The sequence below is a fragment of the Simochromis diagramma genome, unplaced genomic scaffold (assembly GCF_900408965.1).
Source record: "Simochromis diagramma unplaced genomic scaffold, fSimDia1.1 OVJJ01000343.1, whole genome shotgun sequence".
NCBI classification, from domain to species: Eukaryota; Metazoa; Chordata; class Actinopteri; order Cichliformes; family Cichlidae; genus Simochromis; species Simochromis diagramma.
Genome location: NW_024386831.1, coordinates 7,590,368 through 7,616,211, shown reverse-complemented (window position 1 = coordinate 7,616,211; position 25,844 = coordinate 7,590,368). Strand labels below are relative to the sequence as shown.

Below are 25,844 nucleotides of genomic sequence, written 5' to 3'. Positions count from 1 at the left end.
AGCCAACAAGAGCTGACTCACTTCTGAATCCGGCCTCGGCCATTTAAGGAACTGTTGTCTTTGGCACAATCTTTGCTGTTTGGGTGCAATTTAAGAATCAACAACATAAATTACTGAACTCTCGCTAAGGCAGTTTGATTTTACTTACTGATACAGAAGTATTAAAGCTACTTTCAGCTTATTCGCCAGGGGCTGCTCCACATGTTTGATTTGGCACATTTTTAATGCCAGATGCTTTTCCTGAGAGAGCCCAAAGGGATTTGTGCTTCACCCTGGGATCAAACCAGGGCTCTTTCACATGTTATGTACATGAGAGAGCGTAATCCACAACACTTTGTGTAAGAATACAGACCTTTCACATTTCCAAAAAGGATGCATGAAATACATTTTGATTTTCAGATTTTACGGCACAGAAATCCACAAAAACCTCCCGAAAGCATTTTTTTTTCTCATTTTCTGTAATTCCAGAACTACTGAACCACATTGTAAAGAAAGACTGAACTAGACTTTTACCCAGGAGCATACATATGTACGCCCATGCACAAAGGGGTGTGCAAAATGAGCATGTTAATTGCACTGACCTAAAAACATCACGAAGCCCCCCTCCCCACAGGACTTGTTTTCTGATGATGCCTGTACCAAAGATAATAAGGAGGCCCAGTTTGAGAAAGTAAAGATTCAGAGGTGTAGCACGGCTCAGCTTGGCAGCTTCTCTGAGCAAACAGAGGCTTTACCAAAAGAGAAGAGAATGACCCCAAGCCTGGTTTTCCCCCTTTGTCACAGGGTTGGAAGTTTTCCAGACTAAACTTGAGTCCACAATCAGTATATCAGACTCCCTCCTCCTCCTCCTCCACTCTGTTTCTCTTTTTCAGACATCTCTCTTATCCACGCTCACTTCCTCTACTCTCACCTCCTCCCCCTCCTCCAGCCCTTCTCTAATCTCTATCTTTTGCCTGCCCCCATCTCACCGTGCTTCTCCTTCGCATCAGCGATTTAGACAAAGATGAGTCAGTTAAGTTTGGCCTGTAAGCGTTCCTTAAATCCAGGAATATTCCATTTCACATTCAAGGCTGTGTGTACAAAGGCTAACACCGACATCACCCATGAGCACTATTATGTTCTTAAGAGATACTGAAAGAATAAACCAGCATCATGCTTTTCAAATCTGTTGGTAAATGGAGGGTTCAAACTGTAGGAGAACCTCTTATCAGCCTCTCCCAGCACATCGTCATGATAACCACGGTCAAAGTCAAACAACGTGCAGGCAACAGACAAAAACACACAAAGTAGTATCACCTGTCAAACTGGCTGTAAAGCTTAAATGACTTGTTGAGGATCAAACCGATTCAGCGCAGCGCTGTGATATCTCAGTGATGTCATGAATGTGACAGAGTTATAACTTCCAGTTACACATGTAAACTTAATCTCACCGAACTCTCAGCCCAACATGATGTCAGTGAGAATGTGAGATCCTTTCGAGGGACCTGGAGTCAGTCACGGTTCATTTATGCTAAAGGGTTTATGAATCATAGCCAGAAATAACAAACCAAAGATCCCTCGCTGTGTTGTCTTAAACACTGCGATCCCCACTGTGGGTCATTAGAGGAGGGGGGGTTCATATATGTAGCTCTTGTATCAACACTAAGCAGAGTTCAAACACAGAGGAGAGAAGGAGGTGAGCATAGGGAGGAGGAGGAGGAGGAGGGACAGAGTGTGCTCACACAGAAAAGATCATATAAAGAAGAAAGAAAAGCAGCAACTTATGAACATTTCTTCAGTGGTGTCAAAATCTTTCTACTTCCTGTCAATAGCATAGCACACACATGCAAGCACTTCCTCTGCTGGATGAGAAATGCAAATGGCCTCAAAACGTCAGTCTACACAAAATCCACAATATGAGCTTTCAGCGGTGGATTTGGAGTCTAACCCTCAGTCATGAGGTTGTGGCATGATAGAAACACGTGTGTGGATAAAATAAACTCAAATCTGAACTGCATAGCAGTGCCTTCTTTCCTCTCTGCATCTATCCATCCCTTGTTCTCCTCTTTCTCTGTGTAGATTCATCACTCCCTCTCTGCCTTCATATCCAAGCAGCTGACTGTTTTTCCTCTTTGCCCTCCAGTCCTCTGCCTAACCGCCGCTGAGCTCATGCTCTATCATTTAACCATACCACACTGGGAAAAGCCTGCTGTTTGATGGGCCCACCTCTGCTGTGTGTGTGTGTGTGTGTGTGTGTGTGTGTGTGTGTGTGTGTGTGTGTGTGTGTGTGTGTGTGTGTGAGATGTGTTTCTCCCAGAGGGAAGGGAGGAGCAAAGTTTTTGAGTTAGATAGGATGCTGAGCCAAATGAAATGCATGCAAAGAAACATGCAGAAACACACACATTTACAGGAGCAAACATGCACATGTTTTTTTTGTGATTAAATTCATTTACATAATGCATTCCCAACCTCTTAAGGCCAATTTAACGTCCCCTCTTGATAGATTATAGGTTTTAGCATCAAGTGTGTACACGCCAACGTTACTGTAGAGCTGACAGAAAGAGTTAAATAACCGCACTGGTTTTAAACACAATGCAGCCTCTGCCTTACCAACATCCAAACTAGCTTACAAACTAGAGTCCTGGTTCAGTTTTCATCCACCATGTGTTCACAAGTTTCCAAATTCAGTGAGTAAATATTATCAACATTTCAAAACTGTGTGGTTTGATTACAGTTAACTTGCTGCTCCACTGGTTTTGTTGTTAACACCCCAGCTACTAAACGAAGATGTAGGTTCAGCTAAACCAGACTCGTTCTTTGACTAACAGAAAGAAAAAGTAAATGCAGCTGGGAGGATAAAGCAGAATACTGATGCATATTTAGGAATATATTCCGATAAATAGACAGACAGGCAGTATGGTTTCTCCCTAATTTGACCTTAGTGAGCAAATGGCAGCTGTTTTTCAGTGAGCTCATGACGGTGGAAGCCCAGGATTTGTCATGTCTGTATATGTGTGCGAATGTGTGTGCGAAGACCTACCAGAGTGGATTTCTGGGCAGTGAGTCACAGAAAACGGAGAATGCAGAGTCAGGCAGATGCATATCTCCAATGTCCCAGAGCAAGAATACACCTCCAACCTACAGACACACTGAGGGACACGCGGGGCGCAAATCTCCTCGAAGGTATAAATCTGACATGATGTGTAAACGAGAGCGTTGGTCTGTGGGGAAATGTGCCCACTCTGTTAGAGCCAGAAATGAGTCTTTCAGCCCTCTGGAAGCACCTCTCAGCCACAGGAAGTTTGACACTTATTTCAGTCACTGATGAAACTTTTATGCTACTTCCTGCAAAAATATACACTCTTATGATGCTGAAATCCACTGTAGTTGTCGCGAGAAACTATAAACCTTTTATATAATTTCTTCTATCCCATTCACTAAAGCAGTTTCAGCATTTTGAGAAATGATCATGAGCTTAATCATAGCGACAAAGAAGCTTGAAGGGGTTTTCTAGCTGTAGCATGCTGAGTGGAGCTGAGGGAAAGACAGTAGAAAGGTTGAAGCCTTGATCAGCTATCACAATAGATGAATCATCCTGATGCTTGGCAGCTCTGAGCAGACATTAATGAGCATCATGGTACACCAAAGACGACGTAGCGTGATTGAGCGTCGACAGTCTAACAGTCGAATCTACTGCCAGCAGCCAGGTATGAACATGACGAACGTTACATGACTTTATTCTTACTACACTGCAGTTTGAGTTAAAGATGTCATGAGAATTAGATCTTAGCAAAAAGAGAAGAACAGTGACAGAACAGTAACTGTAGAGAGACGCTAACAACGACTCTTCGTTTGAGATGACCTGGCATTGTAATTTTGACATTAATACTCCGCGTCTGAGCAGCTAGCAAGCCTTCCTCAAGCACATGCTAGGTAAGCTAGCTGTTTCTTGCTAGGTTTTTTTTCAGACACCACCACAATCCCACCTGTTTAAGTAAACATGCTGCAAAGCTTCCTTCATGTGAGTATATCCTTTAGCTTCTTTAGCTTGCTTGTTTTACTCAGTTTAAAAAGTGGGGGGAAACGTTTCTTTGGTCGACTGATGGTGGCCACTTGGACATGTAAATATTAGAGACTTAAACCACCCTTCAGTTCTGTGTTGAAGCCTGGAGTTGAGCAACTTGGCTCTTGTCAGTGTTGCCAACTTAGCAACTTTGTTGCTATATTTAGCAAGTTTTCAGACCCCCTTAGCGACTTTCTAAAAAAGTGACCAGTGATAAATCTGGCGACTTTTGCTGGTGTTATTAGGGAGATTTATGACCACTTTTTGACGTGAAAGCACGTATCGCCATTACTCTCAACAAGCAGTGGGTGATGCCGTGGGCACCTCGCCCGTGCCAAAGCGCTGACAGGCGGCGGATCGTCCTCACGCAGCATTCGTCCCCAGCTGCTGTCAGAGCAGGAGATTCTGACCCCTACGCATCCAAACTGCAAATGAATTGCGCATGAGCGAAGCCGCTGCTCCCGCCCTGACTGTAACACAGTCAGTTCTTCTTTTACTCTTACTTTTTGTGAATCACAAGGTTTGAAACTACTCAAAAACACACACACAAAAACTCCACCAGAGTGCCTATTTTGGGTCACTTTTGCCGGTACCAAGTCGGGATAAAGGATCAGGGTTGGAATTGTGACATAAAAAAAAGAATTGCTAAAAGAAATTTAATTTGTAGTTCTAAATATATTCTTTATATTCTTACATATATTCTGCATATACGGTGTTTTTTACTCACTTTATGTCTCTTCCACGATGTTATTTCTCTCTCCTACAACTTAGGTTACAATTAAATAAACATGACCAATTATGCAAATTAGGCGATGGCGCCATTTAGCGACTTCTAGCAACTTTTAGGACAGACATTTACGATTTTCCTTACTGAGGAGTTGGCAACACTGGCGCTTGTTAAGAAACTGCTGACTATTAGGAAGGATGGAAGTATAAAGCACGTCTGCATTAGCTTCACTCTTCAGGCCCAAAAACTGCCTCCGTATCTTTCACGGTCTGTGGTAGTGTAATCATTAGCTGAAGCTGATTTTGCACATTTGTGTGTACTAATTCCATCCATCCATTTTCTGACGCATATCCAGGTTCAGGTCACAGAGGCAGCAGTTTAAGCAGATAAGCCCAGACTTCCCCTCCCTGCCCACGTCTTCCAGCGCATCCGAGGGGACACTGATTGATTCCCAAACCAGCCGAGACATTATCTCTCCTGCAAGTCCTGGGTTTAACCCTGGGCCTCCTTCCTGTAGGACATGGGGGAAACACCTTGCCTAGGAGACATCCAGGAGGCATCCTAATCAGATGCCTTAACTTCCTCATCTGCCTCCTTTTGATGTGGATGAGCAGCGGCTCTAATCCGAGTCCCTCTTGAATGACCAAGCTCCTCACCCTTGGAAGAGCCCAACCAAACTTAGAAGGAAACACATTTCTACCTCATTTTTTCTCTTACTACCAGATCGCGCGACTGTAGGTGAGGGTGGGAAGACAGGTTAAACGGTAACCTTCACTTTTGTGCTCAGCTTTCTCTTTACCACAAGAGATCAGTACAGCATCTGCATCACTGTGGATGTTGTACTGGTCCATCTCTTAAACTTATGCTCTGCTCTCCCCTCACTCGTTACCAAGATGTTAACTTGGGGTAGTCCAACACCCTCCAAACAACAATAACACAAACCAAGGTCTCTCTGCAGTTGTACAAGGACTAAATGCCAGTAACAACAGGCCAGAGATTCCTGAAAAAGCTTTCTGCGGCATGCCATCATGGGGAAGTTTGTTTTGAATCCATGTGCTGTCAATACACACTGGAGGAGTAAATCTGTACGTCTGCTGAGAGCTGGCCCAAAGAAAAGCACATTTTACAGACGGACGCAGGACTTTGTTTATACTCTGCTGTACTTTTCTCCTTCTTTCAGCTTCACTCAACTATTCTGAGTCACTGCATCATAATTATGAAACAGTGCTTGGGTGGAAACTCAGCTAAAGGTACAGACATAGAATATGAAGTCACTGTGGTAGACAGGACCATGGAAGCTGAATTAGTACTCTATTAGTATTCCAGAAATGTTCCTGTAACCTCCCAGCTGTGGTGCATGCATGAAACACACACACATACGAACTTGCACATCTTGCTAGCGGTGACGTCTTAAACGCTTGACTGTACGGTTTATTTTAAAACATGAAAACCTTTTTATGCTTTTCAGTAAGTATACCTTTACTGTATTCTCTGTGTTCTGCCTCTTGTATTTAAGTATTTCTGAAGACAGAGCTTCTCCTCCATCCACACCGTCATTACATGACATCACTCACAGTCAAGATGTCTTTTATGTCATACAGAGGCTCTTCTCTGTCAGCCAGTCTGGATGCTGTCGATATACCATCAGTACAACCTCTGATCCAGCCTCTGATTCATGTCAGAGAAATGGTGAACGTGAGTGGGTGCTTTTTGGTTGCGTCTGCAGGTCAGGTAGTTTGGGTGATGACAGAAAACCCAGCCAGGTGATCATGAAGGGGAATGAATCACTGTCTGACTGGAAAGATGACAAAGGGGGAGATGAAGACGACGACAAGAATCTGTGTAAGAGCTTCTTAGACACTGTTATCTCTGTGTGTGTGTGTGTGTGTGTGTGTGTCGTTAACAGCTTGACTCTGACATTGTACCGAGCCCATATATAAGGTTCAGTGTTTGCCATACGCAACTGGTTTTGTGTAGGATTGATCTAAGGTAGTGATATCATTTAATAAACGCACCAGCCTGAGCGAGGGAAAACAAATCAAAAGGATGAACATGACTCCACATGTTGAAGACAGCGGTCGGCAGGTTGGGGGAGGGAATTGCTCGCCAGCTGTGTGAGATTATCTAAAACACCAAAGCCACTTCAGTGAATGCTCTAATACACATATACACTCCATATACACAGCTGCATTTGTATCCTCCGTTTCCTTTTTAATGGTGCCCACCAAGCACCAGTTATTCATGGATGTTAGTTTTGGTCTAAATCTGGATGTCCAGTCATGATGGTCTTTAAAAATGTACGAATATGGTTAAAGGCAAAATGTGGAAAAGTTGTCTTTTTTTAATTCAACCTAATTTTAACCGCTCTCTAACATCAAACTGAACGAATGCTGTTGATTAGACGTCTGAAAGCTGTGAAGGCTCATGTCAGGTCGAAGTGATTCCACGCATTTATTTATATTTTGCTTTCAGGGAGTTTCTTATTTTTAGTATTATTGCTCAAAAATAGCCAGTTAGTTTGTATCCGACCATTTTCAGAGGGACGTAGTATTTTCTTTTGTTTATTAAACTACTTACACTGACCTAGTGGCCCATCCCTAATTCAAGATATGGGCCACTCTTGTGTCTAGAATAAACAACTTAGCAAAGAATAGTGTATTTAGACAGCTTTTCACAAAATCACTTTACTTGTTCCCGTTTCTTTGGAAGAATGAATAAAAATTCATTGCACCAAAAAGGTGATTTCCAGACAGCTGTTAGCTGGAAACTCAGTAAGTGGAGGACAAAAGAAGAAGTGTCAGGCTTAAAAAAATATCCTTCCTGCTCTCGAGAAATAGGAAAAAATACAGCAAGGACCTCATCAGAAGTGGACTTAGTGGAAATGTGGCTGCTAAGGATCCAGGAGAGGTACAACACAGCTGAACAGGGGCTGCACTACAGTCAGTGTGATGGTGATGTTTAAAAATGGATGGAATTATGAACACAGAGAGGTGCCTTTAGATCCACCATGCAGCAGCATCTGTAGAGCCTCTAACTGATCATGGCTTCACTTTTCAGCATGACAGTTGTCCCAGACACAGTGTGAGTGCAGTAAAAGCATAGCTGGATAGAAAAACACACAGTGGAGCACAATCGGCGTCGCCAGAGGCCGAACCTCAGCATTACAGAGACACTTTGGGCTTTAAGAAGCCGGGAGAGAGTTCCTCCTTCACTTTTTAATCAAATTTGGATTTAAAGGAACATTTTTTCAATGAGATGAAGGGTTTTCACCTTTCTCCCCTTCAGTCAGGAGAGATGAAATTCTTTTCAGTCCCTTTTCAACATGTTTCTGCAAGGTTGGTGATTATCGGTCCAAACAAGGACACGCCGAGCACTTGTGAATATGATCGGTCCTGGAAAGCAAGCGTTTAACAACGAGTTGATGTAGTCGTAGATTCAGGAGACACCATTTATCTTCTTTAATCGTGTTCAATTTAAGGAACACAAATCAGGATATTTCAAGAGCACCAGTGGACTTGTGTAATTACCGATCCACCAGCGATGACCACAGACATGCTGTACACACCCTGCCCTGCCCAAAGACTTGCTCAACTCATGCAGCATGTCTGTGTTTTGCATTATTTTCTGCCTGAACTAAGAAACTAAGAATGAGAGTAATATCCACAACATCAGGCTGCGATTGCACAAACACTACTAACTCTGTTTTATGATGTATTTGGCCTCCTGGTAATGCCAGAACGCAAAATAATTAATGTTGTCTTACAGACGATATTAAATTTGGAGTTGATGGATGAGACTTTAAAGCGGCGTAATAACGCCGCCTTTCCTGCAAAGACTCGACTTCTGACCTTCTGCCTGGAGTCAGCGAGGTCAGCGCGTATTGGCCTGGTTAGTTTACGCTCTTCTTCAAACATCCGTTACAAATTACTGCGAGTGTGTGCGCGTGTGTGCGCATGTATGTGTATGTCTGTCGATGCTTGCATGAATGGGTGTAACTCTGCTGTCAGCACTGTCTTATCATAAATTACTGTCAGAGATAAACAATGGAAGTTTGGAGAAGGTTTCAAATGGGGTATCGTGAAATGCAGGCTGCCTGGTCCCGTAAAGACGAGTCTAAACAAACTCGTACTTATATTTATTTAATAAATCAATCATATGTAGTTTGATGCGTTTAAATCAAAGTGGCATGATGGCTAACAAGAAGAAATGAAAAACATGTTTTGTTTCGACATTCAAAGCTTAGTCATACTGACAGTCATGAACAGTGTTGGTCAAGTTACTTGAAAAAAGTAATCAGTAACTAATTACTGATTACTTCCCCAAAAAAGTAATTCCGTTACTTTACTGATTACTTATTTTCAAAAGTAATTAGTTACTTAGTTACTTTTTAAAAACACGATTTACAACCTGAAGAGGTGATAAAGCGATAGATCTTTCAGCCCAATTCTACTTTTTCTGCATAATCCATCATACAAAATGTAATCAAATGGAAAAGTCTCTTTTTAAAACTTGTTTTATTAGTTTTAATCTTTTAACTTTATGCATCAAGCAAACATTTAATTATCTGCAACATTCTCTGACTGGAAGAAATTAGTTTAACATTTAAACCTATTTTCTGCACATTCCAGCACATAAAATAAAATATTTTTTGTGTTTACACTCACTCTTTCAAATAGATGCAAGTAAAACGCAGCAGAAAATAAATAAAGTCAAAGACTCAGCGGTCCTGTTGCTCTATTTTCACCTGTAAAGCAGGAGTGGGGTAGGCGGAGGTTTACCCTGGTGCAGGTGTGCCGCGGTCAGTGGAAGACTCCGCGAGTTTCTCTGTGAGTTTCCCATTACGTCGTAGCTACTCGGTGCTTGTTGGAAGTTTAGGGTTTTTTTCGCTGTAAAAAGAAGTTTTCTTCCCACGCACAGCGGACACTAATGTTTTTGTCACTTTTTATGGAATCAAACTCAAAGTAAGGTCAGTACTTCCACGCTTTAAACGCTGCACGCTCATACTCTCTCCTGCACTCGATATATGATCCACTGTTGATCTGCACACAGCTGTTGTCACGAACGTCGCACTCGCTTACGTCACTGTCATGAGACATTCTCGCAAAAAAAAAAAAATCACTGTTTTAGTAACGCAGTAACGCAGCGTTCCTACGGGAAAGTAACGGTAATCTAATTACCGTTTTTGCAATAGTAATCCCTTACTTTACTCGTTACTTTTATTAATCCTTTATTTATCCAGGTAAAAATCTCATTGAGATTAAAAATCTCATTTCCAAGAGAGACCTGGCATCATGGCAACAAAAGTCACATACCACATAGGTGTATAACATTTAAAACAAATACAATATCCCATACAAACATGTGTAAAATATACAATAACAGATCAAATTAAGAGTACATTAAAAACAATCACACTGAGTAAAAGAGCTGTTCTCTCGTTCCTTTAAGACAGACTTAAACTCTCCCAATTCTGATAATTTCAGTTCCTTCTGCAGATTATTCCAGGAAGCAGGGGCAGCGTATTTAAAAGCCCTTTTCCCCAATTCTGTTCTGATTTTTGGGACAATCAATTGTATGATTTTGTTCGAGCGAAGGCTGTATTGGTTGTGGTTTTTACACATATAAACACATAAATAAGATGGAACCAGCCCAAGGAGAGATTTATAGATAAAGATCAACCAATGGGAGAGTCTGCGAATATGCAAAGATGGACATTTAGCAGCAGCATACAAAGAACAATGATGTACATGATTTCCATAGCCAGTAATAAAACGTAAAAAAAGTAATCAGATTACATCTCTGGTCATGAATATTCTTACCTGAAACCAAACGTTCTGTTACAGCTTTGGTCCAAACACCGTAAAACATCATATTTAGGTCTGTAAGCATGCATTTTTTTTATCAACACTAAAATCTAAGTGCAGCTGAGTAAAACCTTTGACCACAACAGCAACAGAGGTCTAAGAAATGTTTGCATTACTTCAGTTAGCTGTGGTTCAGTGAATCAGATGATGATGTGAACATGAGCGCATCACCCGTGAAACAGCTGCAAACTTGACTGATCTTAAACGTGTTTAGTCTCCAGTAACGCACGTGTAAATAAATACGTAATAATTATTCACTTAATGATTCGTGTATATTTGGTTTTAAGTAAACGCTTGGTGGACTCGTGCTTTTGCGTCAGCTGCATAACCTCCAAACACATATGACAGTTTATTAGTACACCCTTAGTCACCACAGCACGCTGCTCTTTATCTGCACATCAACATGAAGGTCCTGACCCTGTGGGGGTCAGCAAAGCAAGCTTTGTTCAATGTCACGTCTTAATGAAGCAAAGCGTGCACTCAGAAAAGCAGGATTAGGGGTTTAGTGAGATAACGTCAGGTTTAGCCTCGGGTTATGAAGGGTTACTCCTCGCTCAGCTCACCATGATAACTTGTGCTCTAATCTTTCTGAAGACCAGGCATGCAAAACGATATACTGACCAGAAAATCTCTGGAAAATAGTTTAACTAGTCCCAGAAAATCTCGAGGACCTGGAAGGATAAACAGCGAAAGGCCTTTACGAGACCATATGAAGTTTCTCTTGTTCCCTGACAAACATCAGTAGCACTTTTAAAAAAAGCTACAAGGCTTAAAATATGAATGTAATCCTTAAACAGGGAACCTAAATATTTATCCTGCATTGAGCGTTTAACGTCTTTGGACTATCTTCATACTGTAGGTTGTAAAATTAGCAGTTTCACTCACTCACTCACTCACTCACTCTTAGCTTGATGTGAAACATATTGAGCTGATTTGCAAGACTGTCAATATTTGCATAAGTGAAGTCACCGACGACAAAGACATCCTGTTAGCGTTGAGTTTATTTCATCGTGCAGACTCCAGGTCTGTGTTTATTGGTCCTCTGCTTTGAGGCAAAGACAGGAGAGTTATTAGATAACATAGCTAACCCTAACCCTTCCAGCCTTTAAAGGGTGGCACATGTGCAGTGTGCTACATATTTCATGCAAAGTGCATGAATTTTGAACAGGTAAATGGCAAAATTGCATGCAAAATGCTGCATTTTGTAAATATGACTTACAGAGCCTCTCGTCACAGCTTAAACCAAAGACTTTTATACTGAAGACAAGACGTATGAGCACAAAACTAAAAGGCAGCGCCTGATAAAAATCTGCTGCTGTTAGCTGGGTCTGCTTACCTCACACTCCATGCTGGCAGTGGGCTCTCTTTTTAAACTACTGTGAGCAGTTGTCGTGTCTCTTCGTGTTTATTCTTGTGCACATCTCTGCTACATGTTGGTTTATTCGTATGAACTCTCTGTTGTAACTTTGTTTTTGGCTGTTTTGCGTTCTTTTGTTGTCTTTTGTAGCTGTCTGTTCCGCCCTCATCGGTTTCACCGGCACCCAATCAGCTCGTCCGTCGTCCTGTTTACCCTCCAGCTCTCTGTGTGTCCCTCATATTTACCTTCCTGGATTCGCGTTTCATTTGTACCAGATTTTTGTTCTTTCCAGGACTTTTTGTAAGTTTTGTTTTTTTTAAATCAGCCTAGTATTAAAGCTTACTGTGTCTGCATGTGGGTCCTCACTTTATTATCTCATAACAAATGCAGCTACTGAAAGACATGAAACGCACCATCTGTCGCTCTGCTTCACCTAACAGGTACCGACCTTTGTGTTGGTTTATCTTTAATAAACGGGAACAGTCTGATTAAGGGGAAAATGCACAGACAGAAGACAAAAAGAGAAACACAATGGTGTTTTTCTCTTATTTGCTTTTGCGGTAATTTAACAGTTTAGTAGTTGCTGCAGGAAGGAGAAGATAAAATCTGTTAATAAGATTAAAAAACTGGGACAAAGGAATCAGGGCACGCCGGTCAGACGGTTCAGGCGTGACTTTGCGATGAATACCCCGAGAAACCAAACCGTTTAACATTACGCATCTGTGTTTGTGCGTCTGGGGACAACAATCCACTTCAGCATCTCGTAAAATGACCATCAGCTGGAGTCACTGTCTGAATGACCGCTGTGTCTGTGATCGTGACTGACCACAGCGAGCTGTTCGCTGACTGGCCTTTGGTTGCTTTTGTCTCACTCACACACACACACACCCAGCAGATGAGAAGTGTGTTTTCCAAAGGTTATATAGTGAGCTTTTAACCCTGAAATCAGAACACGTCTTTCTGTCTAAATATTCTAGTCTGACATCATACAAAAGCACCCTCTCAATCAATGACTCTCTCTCTTCTGTCATATTTCAGTCCAATAAATACAAACTGATCACTGTGTGTGTGTGTGTGTGTGTGTGTGTGTGTGTGTGTGTGTGTGTGTGTGTGGAGAATGATGCAAGCAGTGCTCGATGTAAAAATGCACACACACACACACACACACACACACACACACACACACACACACAGCGGTTTAATGAGAAAAAGGTGCAAGCAGCACAATGGCGTTCAATGCTGCCAGACCACTGGTCCGTATCTCATACTCTCCCCTCCCCCAGCGTCTCCCCTCTTTTAGTTCCACATCTGTTTCCCAAACTTTGGAAGGGGCCTTGAAGAGCACAATATCTGGGTCAGAGTAAACTGCTTCTTTGTGCATGTGTGCAATAAGGAGTGCACCACACACTAAACGTTGTCACACACCCTTTGAACCTGAACATGTGGAGAGTCTCAGGTGTGTGTGTGTGTGTGTGTGTGTGTGTGTGTGTGTGTGTGTGTGTGTGTGTGTGTGTGTGTGTGCAGGTTAACAGTTATTCTAAAATGGCTTGGATAAAAAGCAAAGATGGGACGTTGTCATCGGCATCCTGTACAAATCTTAGAGAAAGGGGGGTTAAAAGCGGGAAGAAAAGGAAGTTTAATTTCCGGTAGACAGCCTGCATAACTCACTGTGTGCATAGTTTTCCATTTTATTCTTATAGAAGAATAAAGAATAAGTGTTTCGAGCACTTCTCCTTTGAACTGAAAGCTAAATCCAGATTTGGGACGTCTTAAATTTAACCTGATAACTTAATCCTCAGTCTCCACGATCACAGTTTGAGCAGCAAATCATGAGGATTCATCCTTTTCTCAATTCTGTGAAGCGATAACTTTAAGGAGTGAGCAGAGTCTCAGTGTGGGATGGTCAGCACTGTCACGTCACATCAACACGGTTTCCAGTTCTGACCTCCTGGTTGGTCTGACAGCAGTTTGTAGGTCTGAAGCCATGTTTATTAGGTTAACTGGTGATTGTGGCGATTATGGTTAAAGTGTGTGTGTCTCTTCCACAATGTGTATATATGCTGCCACCTTATGGACAAAACTACTATTACAGTAAAAAAAAGATTGAACTCGTAATGAGTGAATATATTTTAATGGTCACGACGTGGACGGGAAACAACCCAATATGACAGAAAATAAAGACAGTTTACTCCAAGTGTTAACAAAAGAGTGTTAAAGATTATTTTTAAATACATTTAAATTGTTTATGTGTAAAATACTGTACATATAGAGATAAATAATATAGTTTCAAAGGTTATTTTAGTTTTTACTGAATAATTTTTATTATCTTTGAAAATTATGGATTTAGTTAAAAATGATGTGACGATGTAGACATAAAAAATAAATATTAAAATAGTATTTACTTTTGTTTTTTTACAAATTGTATAAGCCAAACAACACAAGCACAAGTTAACAGACTGAGCTGGGACAAAAAGGGGTTTTCGGTTAGAATTAAACTTCAGGATTTAAATTAAAACTGAAATGTGGTCAAATGTGTTAAAACAGCATGAGTCCACATTCTTTAAAGGACTCCTTCGGTCTTTGGCTCATTTTCTCAGCCTTCTTTCTTGGGATATTTTTCCTTGGCCAGTCTGACAAAGTCCTCAGCGCTGTCCAGCAACACCAGGCGGTCCTGAGAGAAACATCAAGAAACACAAAAGTAGTTAAAGACTGTTTAGCAGACAGATGTAGTCGGAGGAAGAGGCACAACAACAAAACAGTAGAGATATGAGAGAAGAGGTGAAAGAAGAGTGAAGAACGGGGAGGGTAGAAAGTGAGAGGAACTGTAGTTTATAAACAGGAGCTTCTTTGTAAGAATCTCTGAACATAACAGCAAAAATGCAGCCTAACAAGATTAACCTTATCAAGACAACATTCTACTGTGAAGCATCCTTTCCTTCTATTCTTGATCAAGGAGTTAAAAGCAGACGGTTTGAGTATCTAAGAGCGAGAGTGGAATTGTCATGGTGGGCTGTGTGGCAGGTAGGCAAGCAGGAAAAAGGACCCGAAATGCAGGACTCTGGGAGACAGGACATGAACTCAAAACACAGCTTTAATGCTGGAAAAACATCCCATAAAAATAACTAACAGAAACAAAACAAAGTAGAAACACAACAATCACACAGCTTGGAGAGAGCACAACACAACAGAGAGCACAGGAAAACACAGGGCTTATATACACAGGGAGTAATCAGGGAATGGGCAACAGGAGGGAGACACAGCTAAGAGAAATTAGGCTAACGAGACAGGGGAGAGGTAAAACTGAACACACTGACATGACACAACTCAAAAACCCAAACAAATCATAATTAAGAAAAACACCAAAACAGAAACAGGAAAAGCTGGGTCAAAAATGACCCAGAACCGTGACAGGAATAAAGCAAAAGTTCATTTCCCGGCTGCCAACCCACACTTGGCTTTGAAAAAGCAATAAAAGGGCCTTAAAATCAGTTCTGCATTTGACAGGAAGCCAGTGAAATGTTTACTGCAGCAGCTGCAAACAACGCAGTGTGAACTGAGCAATATTCTGGAGTTGAGAAAAGTGATGGACTTCAATTTAACAATGTTCAGAAAAAAGCTGAAAAAAGTAGCAGAATTTAATCTTGAATCAGTGTCACGCCACGATTCCTGAAATGAGCATCAAGGTTGGATGATACTGATCTTAAATGGCTACATTATGGTTCTCAGAGGACCAGACAGGATCCTCTGTCTTATAATCCTGCAACTGAAGAAAGAGGATGGACCCATTACCAGCAGTCACTGAAATTCAAAAGCAGATATATTTATATTTAGAGAAGTGTGGAGATGTGTACAGCAAATAGGGTCTCGAGGGGGTTTATACCAGTAAATGAAAACAGGCCCTAAATGGAGCCTTGAGGTACTCCACGGGTGAAGAAGACAAGCTAACTAGGTCTAAATTCCAGCCATATGAAACTTACAGAAGAGCAAACTCTGTGTTATGACAATCAATGAAGCCTGAAAATCCATACACCCATTTTCTGGGTACACTGTGAACAGGTTTACAGTCCATTTTTTACACGAATGGGAGCTTAGATCCATTCACCAGACTTTTTGTTTTTAAAACAGATAAAAGATACTGCAGTGTCCAATATTTCCTTTGAAAAAGTAGGAATAATGTCCAGGGACCAGGGGTTGACAATGTTATGGATGCGTGTTTGCGTGTACCATGATACAGAGGTATCGGTTCTGGTGTCCTGTTCCAGGAGGGAACAGAGAGGTGTGGTCCAGCAGCTGCGTCAACAGTTCAGTCGCTTTGTTAAGATGTTCTTCATCCCGACTGAATCGGCTCTGTTTGTTCACACACAGCAAGGCGTCCACCTCACACTGGTAACCTGCAGGGATCCAAAGAGATGAGCAGTGGGAAGAACGGGGAATTACACAGGCAGCAGAAAGGAGCGGAAACAACCGAGAACTCACCGAGCTGAAGCAGGATTTTCTTCCACCGAGCTCTGACCTCTCGTTTGGCATAGCGCAAGGTGTGTATGTCATAATTCAACTTCTCCCATTCCTGTAGACAAACACAAACACTTCCTAATTAAAATATACTAATGATGATGCAACTTACAACTGAGGGAAATGATATTTCTGCAGTGTATTCAATTTAAAAAAGCACAAATGTCAGCCTCATGAATCAGCCTGGAATCAGCAGAAAGTTATTTACCAGTCCACCCACACCTTCCACTTAAGAGCCGTCAGTTGTCCTCAGGCTTTATGAATCGCACATGTACGAATAACAAAATGAATGATGGCTGAATCCTGTTTAGTATTTTCATGACAACAGAGCCATTTTTACTTTTTGTTTCGTCAGACGTTTACTTATTACTCTTTAGTGACCCAATGTCCTCGTTGAAAGGTATATTTTATTTTATGGGTTTAATATTTAGCAGTTTGCTTTTTGGACGTGTTATTAGGAGCTTCTTGTGTTAAAGGGTTGTCTGGGTAAATTCTTTAAAATCGTGTGTGATTTTTAACCTGCAGGTAAGTGTGTTTAATGTTGGAGTTGCTATCAGAGGACTGGAAACTGTAGAATCATTGTGGTATTTACTTTGCTTCAAACACAACAGCCCACCTAGTTTGGTCAAAACGGGGGTCCCAGGTTTTGGACACAGTACAGAGTGGTGGGGTGCTACACCCTCACAGTTCATTCATCTCTTGTTCCTGTTTTACTTTGGAGGTTAGTTATGTCTTATTTCAATGCCCCCTCTGTCTCTTTGTCTTGATTGTCTTCACCTGTTCCTCATTATCTAGTGTGCCGATCCCAAATTTGTAGATTGGGCGGGACTATTTATACACATGTGTATAAATTGGGCGGGACTATTTATACACATGTGTATAAATAGTCCCGCCTTCTTGTTGCAACATCGTCTGTGCTCTATCAGTGTAAGTTTCTGCCTTATGGGACTTTTTTGTGAAACACTTTTGCTGCTGTATGTTGGATACGTGGTTTTTTTCTTTGTGATAAGCAGTAGGTGACTGAGTTAAAGAAATAAAAAGGGTTTAGCTATTAAAGTTGACTTTTATTAACTCTGTCTCCCATGTTTTGCACTTTGGCTCCTCACACAGCCACTGTGTTTGTCTGGGAGTTAAAATATTGTTAAAAGTCCACTCTTAAAAATTGAAAGTTGTCTTTAAATTATACAGAAAAAACAGATTTTAACTCTAAAGTATAAAATACACAAAGTTGACAGTGGTATGTCCTACTTCATCTTCTAGATAACCCCACCCCCTCGGCCCCCACCACTGTGAGGGCTCTTTAATGTTTCAGGCCTGCTGAGTTTTTTGTTTTTGTCCTAATATTAAAAGCAGTCCCGCAGCATGCTGAGAATTGTGCAGTGAATATTCTCTTTGACCGGCCTGCCAAGCTAATGACCTACATCTCCATCAAGGAGTTCATTTATTTACACAATGTGCCCACTGTGTCCTGCAGCCTGACGTGTGCACTAAACTCAAACGCTCACTGAGCTGCGGTCCTGAAATTCTGAGAAAACGGCCTCTGTCCTGATGTGTTCCCTCGGCGCAGAAATGAAGCACGACTCAAAAGTTGAGAAAAAACAAACCAATAAACTTTTTGCTTGCTAATGTCACCAAAAAACCCTGAAAAAATAAGGATTCAAAATCAAAAGTCGAGACGTGCTGGGGTTTGTACATCCACCACCTCCAAACACAAGCGCACTGACAATGATGGAGTCTAACTAACGAATAAACAGCAGTGATAGGCGCTGGGTGACTGAGTAAGTAAGGAGCACGTGGTCTCTGTGTGTTGTTTGTGCGTTTGTGTGTGTCGGTGCTCAATCACTAATTGACCCGTGGTCACATTTGCTGAATAGCTGTTTTTAGACAGCTGCATTCTTTCTCATTTTCTGAGTGAGAGCAACAGCTTTTCCTCTTGCCTCGCACTTTCTCAGCTAATCTAATCTAACAAAGGCTTTTATGCATATTCATAATTATTATGGCTTTTTTGTCACTGAAACACTATCTGTGGCACTATTTCATATTATTTATTGACATAAATCAGGCTTCTATGAAAGTCACCTGTGTGTCTGCCCTTTTTAGATTATTACATTAGAGAGATCCAGTGGAGAGCAGATGGGAATTTTCTGACAGCATCCAGTCACGAGGAACTCCAGTTTGGCCGGTAAATGTTGGGTTTTGTTTTGTTTGTGTTTTTTGAAAGATTCCTTAAATTCTTAATTAAAACTGCATTCACTGGAATTTAGACATACCTCGACGTCTTTTAAACTGCTGGAGAATACACACTAATATTAATAAAAAATACCCTATTATATAGTTTACAAGCTTAAGTGGCATATCCTGTGAGCAGATTGACTCCTATACGTTACACACCCAGATGAGAACAGATTGTTTTATAAATATGTTTTTTCCCAGTTTTGCGATAAACGCTGCTGTTTCATTACGCTTATTTCAGCGTCTGTAGTGTACAGCATGTTTTCTGTCACCTCCGTAGCCTCGTCAGTCTGGTCTCTCATGCTGATGAAAGCCTGTAACTCTCGATCCAGTCCCTGACTGATGGGAGTGTTTTCGGTTCTGTCTGCGATGGCCTGCTGATCAGCGGTGCTCCTCTGGCTTTGCTGGTTTTTCCACTGACTCGTTTTTGAAGGTGGTGGTCCGAATATGTTCTTCTCTTCTGTCTCACTGTCACTAGACCCACTGGATAGCTGCTCAAGTGGCCTGGGAGTGCTGTGCATCCTAGAGAGAAAGAAATAAAACTAGGATACTATAAATGTGTACTTTGGTGTATTAAAATAAAGGGTGACGAGTTGGGATCGTAACAGAGTTTCTCTAACCGCAAAATAGCATTCCTCTCTTCTTGGTTGTGTTTCAGATAGTGACAGCAGCAGATGGTAAACTTAGCTCCCATTGGCTCTTTCCAAAAGTTTTTTTTTTTTTTTTTTAAATAATGGATATTGATCCTTCACAATAAAATCCCAAAACAGCCTTTAGTCAAAGATTTCTTCAAAAATCCCCAAAAAACCAAAACAAAAAGGGCACAAACTCCAAGCACGAGCCGATCCTGTTACGTGCTTCCTTCTGTCCTAGGCTGAATTCCCTCCCTCGGTCAATTACATTATCCACGTGAAAAAGAAACAGGGGTAAACAACAACACACACACAGGATACTCCAGGGATGAATGGCACACTCAGTAAGTCCTGATGGTCCAGATTGCAGTGGCGAAGGCAGCAACACTTCAAAACTCACACTTCTTGAGTTTACTGCTCTGAAACTGGAAGTGTGATTTTTGTTATACTTGAATATGTGTCTCATTACCTGAAGCAGAAAGAGGCCTTTTATACCGATGCTTTATTAATATCTGCTCTCACATCCCTCTAATACTCGAGTCTTCTGTTGGAAAGTCCTGTGTGATCGTTCTGGAGCACAGCGCTGCAGTCTGGAAGATTAAAGCTGTCCCTGGGACATTAAAACACAGTCTGGAGTGAACGTGATCCACAGTTAGGAGCAGTGTGTTTCTCACCACAGGAGTCATCACCTGAGACAATGTGATGACTAGTTTATGGATGATTTCAAAAGATCGCATAAGAAGTCAGATGTTACGTTTTCAGATAAATATTTAATGCACTTCTTTACAGTCTTTTTGAAGGAGACCTGTGGCTCAAGACGGATCAGCTGAAGGTCCAGAAGCTTCTCTCAGGTCTTGTGTCAGGCTTATTTTTCCTGTTTGTTGAGGACATGACTTTCAGATGTTCGTGTGTTGAAGATATTTTGGACAGATTAAGATAAAGATACTAAGATATCTGCTATGTGAAGACACAAGACTGGTCCATCCCTTCTTTTAATGCTTCAGTGAGTCATAAGTCAGAGTTAACAAACATCTGGGCAGGTACGAAAAGGAAGGAAATGATAGATTTTTCAAAATGAGAAGTTCCTGTCTTCCACAGTAGATGGCAGCATCACCCCATTTTGCTCTTTCTCGCCCATGTGGGCCCCTCTCACTCAGACACGCTGGTTGTGTTTATTTTTATTATGAGCTGTCGATGAAGCTTGAGGATTCGTCATACAGCATCGTTACCTCCTCAGCCATGAAAACCTTGCTATCACATCTGTTTCTCTTCACTTCCACCATCAGGTTTGATTAGTCATCAAGAAGAAAGTGAAAAACATGTTTTGGCTGTGTTTGCTTTTGTGCATAGTTCCTGCACATTATCACAGCGACTAAATTATTTATTTTCTTCATAAATTTCTGGCACATTTACATGAAAATTTACATTTCAAACATCAAAGCGATCTAAGACTCTCTCTTGTGGGTTGCTGCAGTATTTAAAGTGGGCTATAGAAAATAGGACAATAATGGAATTATTTAGAAAACTGCAGACACGATGGAAAACATCTGCACGAGCCGGTGAGCGTGAGGATCTGAGGGGTTTATGTATTTCTTTCTTAAACAGTCCAAACGTTACTCAGTTCACGGCCTCTGGTGTTGGGAAGATCACGCCGCGCCTTGCCCGCTGTGACGTGGATACATACCCTCATTGAACTCCTTGTTTACACGGGATATGATTTCATACAGTGTGCTGTTTGCATGCTGTACTGCACCCACACTTCTAATTAGACTAGTGTGACATGTAAAAGTGATGAATGGTTCTCGCATTTGTCTTCTTCAAGTTGCTGTCTTATCCGGCGCGTTTGAGCAGCTCTCTGAAGATGGATATTTACCATCTGCCGTGGTTGCTGTTGTTATGTTGCTCGTAGTTCTGAACGAGTTTGCATTAAAAAGAAAAGTGTCCTGGGAGGAGCGTTTCAGCCTGGACGCGGATGACTTTGGAGAGGACACAAGTTTACATCTCTACGCATTTACATCACAGAGGCCTGAGTGTGCAGGAAGAACTCAGACACGTGCGGTTACACGGTTTATGAAATTTGGGCCAGTTTTGCTCTGATCAGAGTGTCTATGTGGAGCATGTGGAGCGCTCCTCGTGTAGCTGAACCTTTTCTACCATGCAAACTCATTTTGGCATCAACTCGAAGAAGACTGAAGTGAAAACAAAAAACTAAGCCATTTGTTTATTGTAAAATTTACTCTCTCACATGTGTGCAGGTTATCGCTGGCGAGTTCAGGTATATGGATTTTCCCTCAAACATCGCCTCCCTCTCCTCTCGCTGTCTGAGATTTATATTTCCAGTGTGCATTCTCTCCTCCTACCTCACTGACTGCTGGACCACCAGCTTTCTTTCTTCCTTTTTTATACACACAGACACACACTGGGCCAATGGCAATGTGACATTGACATAGTGCAGTTGAATACCTTATGTGAGGGTGAGTGATGGACCCTGATGGCTGTTGCCTCAAGGTATGTGTGTCTGAGTGTGTGCACTGTATGTGAGCAGCAGTGGAAATAGCATTATATTCCAACTCGACACAACAGGTCAAACACCAGGGGACGCAGAGAATAATAAGTAGGAGCAATGACATATACACACACTCGTACGCAACCCTTCAGGGAACAAACTCCTCGCTGCTCCATCACTTACATTCATGAAAGAGGCGCTCACACATGACTTGGTGAGGAGAGTAGAGCTTCCTGACACACACACACACACACCCACCCATGAACAGAAGAACTGGGCAGGGATTCAGAGACACAGATTGAAGGTGATTATAATTCACAGTGAAGTCTGGCTGCTTTAGTTATCTCCAGCTCATCCATCTAATGTGTGTGTGTGTGTGTATGCATGTGTGGTTGAGCACTCATCAAGGTAGCAGGGGGAAAAACACCACCAGGAAACATATAAATCACAAAGATGGGGGGAGTGAGACAGCGAGGAAGAAGAAATCAAGACTAACTGAGAAGAACGAGGTGAAAGAAGAAACGGGAACAGAGAGGAGTGCGGGGAGTAAAGGAGACGATAAGAAGGAGAGTGCAAAAATAATAAGCTCTTCACCAAAAGTGATATTAAGCAGCAGTAACTTACACTCACAAACAAATGTTACAGCTATCACAGCTCATGGAAATAACCCATGTCTTAGATTACCTACCTGTTTGAAAGTTGCGATGAATCTGAGGTAAGTGCTCACACCAAACCTGCACCACACAGGCTCTTCTTATAAAGAGGAGGTTAATAGATGTGTAGTTGCACACAGTGACTGTCAGGTGGAGCTTTTGTGTAGTTTATTATTTAAGTTTATTAATGTGCCGCCAATGAGCCACAGCATCTAAACCACCTGCCTCTGAAACAGCTTAAACCCGCCGTGCCACAAATCTCCTCTTGGGGTAACGGCGATGCTCGGTGCTCGCTCGGTGCTCGCTCGGTGCTCGCTCGGTGCCTCAGGGTTTAGCCGATTCTCTGCAGCTTGTCCTGCTGATGAAATGGTCTCTTCTATGGGGGCGTGCCGTGGCTATAGAGGTGTTAAAGATCTGCAGCAAAGTTTAGCATCTTCTTTTCAGTCTATTTCCTGCCGCTTTTCATCTTCTTCCTAACACACGTGTACCACACACATTCACATGATGAATACAAGTGCGTGTAAAAGGGCTCCACTCAGTGGGGACCGACGGGGCATCTTTGCCGCACATTTTTACTGCTAATCGATGGAGATGACACCATTTTTTTACACGCCGTCACCGCTGATCAATGAGAATTATGCCATGCTTTGTAGCTGTCACCGGTAATCAATGAGGGTGGTGCCATCATCTGCATCTTCTGATCATTACAGCCGGTGATCAATAATAAAACTGGCTCAGGATGACACGCGATTATCATAAACCAGCAGTCCATGATGATAGGTTGATAATGTGTATGTGTGCGAGAGAGAGCTGTGCCACAGACTGACAGCCACAGACGGAAAAACACAGACGAAGGAGAAGCTGACACGGAGATCAGGAAGTGGTCATATTTCAAACCATCGTTCTGGCACGGCTAATAAAACGGTGCAGCAGACACAACACCGCCACCCTTCCTTCCTTTTCTAAATGAGATGTTCATGACTGTCAGAAGGTGAAGTTATTTATTGCTGTGCTCTGGTAGGAATAATCAGAATCAGGTGTGAGGACACTTGGAGGATCTTATCTATTTAAATCTACCTGAATTTATGTTTTTGTACAGACAGTCTGTTTGCATGCGCTTAGCCTCTGATGTTCTCCTTCTCAGGATGTCAAATGTGGCTGTTTTGGCGTGTCAGGGGTGTTGTTCATCACATATGTGGTTCAGGAACTGTTGTTCTCACATTTGAACACGCTGGGAAGCTGAGGACAACGTTTGAGTCCGGGACAATGCTGTGGAAGTAAAGCAGAAAAGCTTTCACTCGGAGTCGTCTTTCTCACTTCATAAATGTGGAGAGCTCTTGATGTAATTGTGGTAAACATTCAAACTCATATAAAAATCAGGTACCTTGAGCAGACTTTATTTTTTCTGTCTATGCATTCATGCCACTGCGTCTCCCACGACTTGGAAGTGATAACATTTCCTTTGCAGCTACATGGTATTATTTTAGAGGAAGACGTGTAGTGGGTGTGGTGCTGGTTGAACATGAAATATGTGCAGCCTACTTGCTTCTTACAGCTGTTATTTTAACCTTTCTAACTGACAGCTATTTTTCATCCGTGAACAATTACGTCTTCTTGAGCCTCGAAACAAAGAAAGACTTATTGCCTCAACTTCCTGCTTGTTACACCCACTCTAACAGTTGACCCTGCCGTCTCCACATGAGATAACTATGAAAATAACTCACTTTAGTGTTCATGCACCAGCAGATAAAGCAACAAAGAGACTAGAAAACAAGAGTCGGGGAGCAGGCTGATAGAGAGGGAATGAGGGACGTCGCGGTGGAATAGAAAGAGGCAGACAGACAAACAGAGACCGCACAGCAATCATGCCAGTCACAGACCATCACCGAGAGGTGACTAGGCCATCTGCGTCTCTGCCTGACTGTAAAGTAACTCGCCTTCAAAACAGGAAATAGCCAATATCACACTAATACCCTGAGGGGAACACACAGAAAGCTGTGTGAGGCATTTCCATTCAGACTTGATTTTGTGCTCGCCTGAACAACCAGGATGTTTCCACACGAGGATGCTTGAAAGGTGGCGTGATGCAGTGTTTGTGCGATCGGTTGATTGCTGTGTCTTTAAATAATTAGTGCAGGTGGTTCTTAATGTAACCCGGACACACTCTGTGCCATTTTGGCCACATTCATGAAGCAAAGCGATGCCTTTATTCCCACGATGGTGATATATGATGCCACTGCAGCTCATAACAAACGTGTGTTTGAGAATGTGCTGCTCTGCATCTTTGTCCGACTCATGCATGAATGTAAACGTCATGACTTGACAGCTGACCGACCATGAATAATTATAGCTGTAGAGATCACACCGGAGGTGACTGACAAGATGTGCACACACACACACGCAAACACACACTGAGTCAAAGTAGAAGACAGATCATGACAGTATGTTGATGAGCAGATCTGCACCCACTCATAATTCACTGCTGCTATGCTTTCCTTGAGCTCTAGGTGGCACTGTTGAATTGCACAGATACACTGATGTGGGGTAGCATGTTGTGAATATAGTTTGAGGCATATGTGGAAATCTTTAGTTCAAGTTCACTGATTGCGCCTAAAGGAAACGATTAATAGAAGCAGAGAAGAAAGTGTTAAATGATCCTGTTATATTAAAGCAAGACATTAACTTTCAGAGTTTGCACAGATGAACTGACCTTCTGTTTAAGGTCTAAATTAATCCAAGAGTGACCTCAGTACAGCCAACGTAACATAAAGCGAGCTCGCAGCAGCACAAACATTAAATCTGCGTTTCTGCAGATTTAGATGCGTGCAGAAGATGTTGCCCAAATAATGAAAGCTGAATATCAAAGGTCTTTTCTTAGTCTGACTCTTTCTCACCCACTCTTTGCAACTGTTTGCACACACGTGCGTAGGCGTGCGTGGGCGGCAGTGCACGCAAATGAGCATGCCACTATGAACTTGAGCTAGCGAGCTTTATTTTCTGTTTTGTTTTGGTTTTTGTTTCCAGCAGTTTCATTCAAAGACAGCTTCTTCTCACTTTTTAATGTAAAACGGGGTCGAAAGTCAGTCCCTTTATGTGTCTTATGTTTTTCTGTCATTTGGTGGTCTTCAGTGTCAACATGTGTGACTCACTAGTAAACAAACACAGCTTAGAAGTGATAGCCTGCATGCTGCCGGCCTCTTCCCCAGGAGAATGTGTCCTTTAGCCTATAATACCCCACCTTCTGTCTGGGTGTCATCATTTCTTATGCTGCTAAGCTGTTATGTGCCAGACTTTTGACAAGTAATAACTTTAGTGTCTG

The 25,844-nt window shown here is 42.0% G+C and overlaps 1 protein-coding gene across 1 annotated transcript; it reads right to left on the bottom strand.

Annotated features, from left to right (window-relative positions):
- Positions 1 to 14,090: 14,090 nt before the first annotated feature.
- LOC120731031 (melanoregulin-like) lies at positions 14,091 to 19,664 on the bottom strand. Its single transcript, XM_040027757.1, has 5 exons — positions 19,355 to 19,664; positions 19,007 to 19,256; positions 16,467 to 16,557; positions 16,215 to 16,381; positions 14,091 to 14,661 (listed from the first exon to the last, which is right to left on the bottom strand). The coding sequence occupies exons 1-5, from the start codon at positions 19,426 to 19,428 to the stop codon at positions 14,584 to 14,586; spliced, it is 660 nt and encodes a 219-aa protein (XP_039883691.1). The 5' UTR covers positions 19,429 to 19,664; the 3' UTR covers positions 14,091 to 14,583.
- Between the last annotated feature and the right edge of the window lie 6,180 nt (positions 19,665 to 25,844).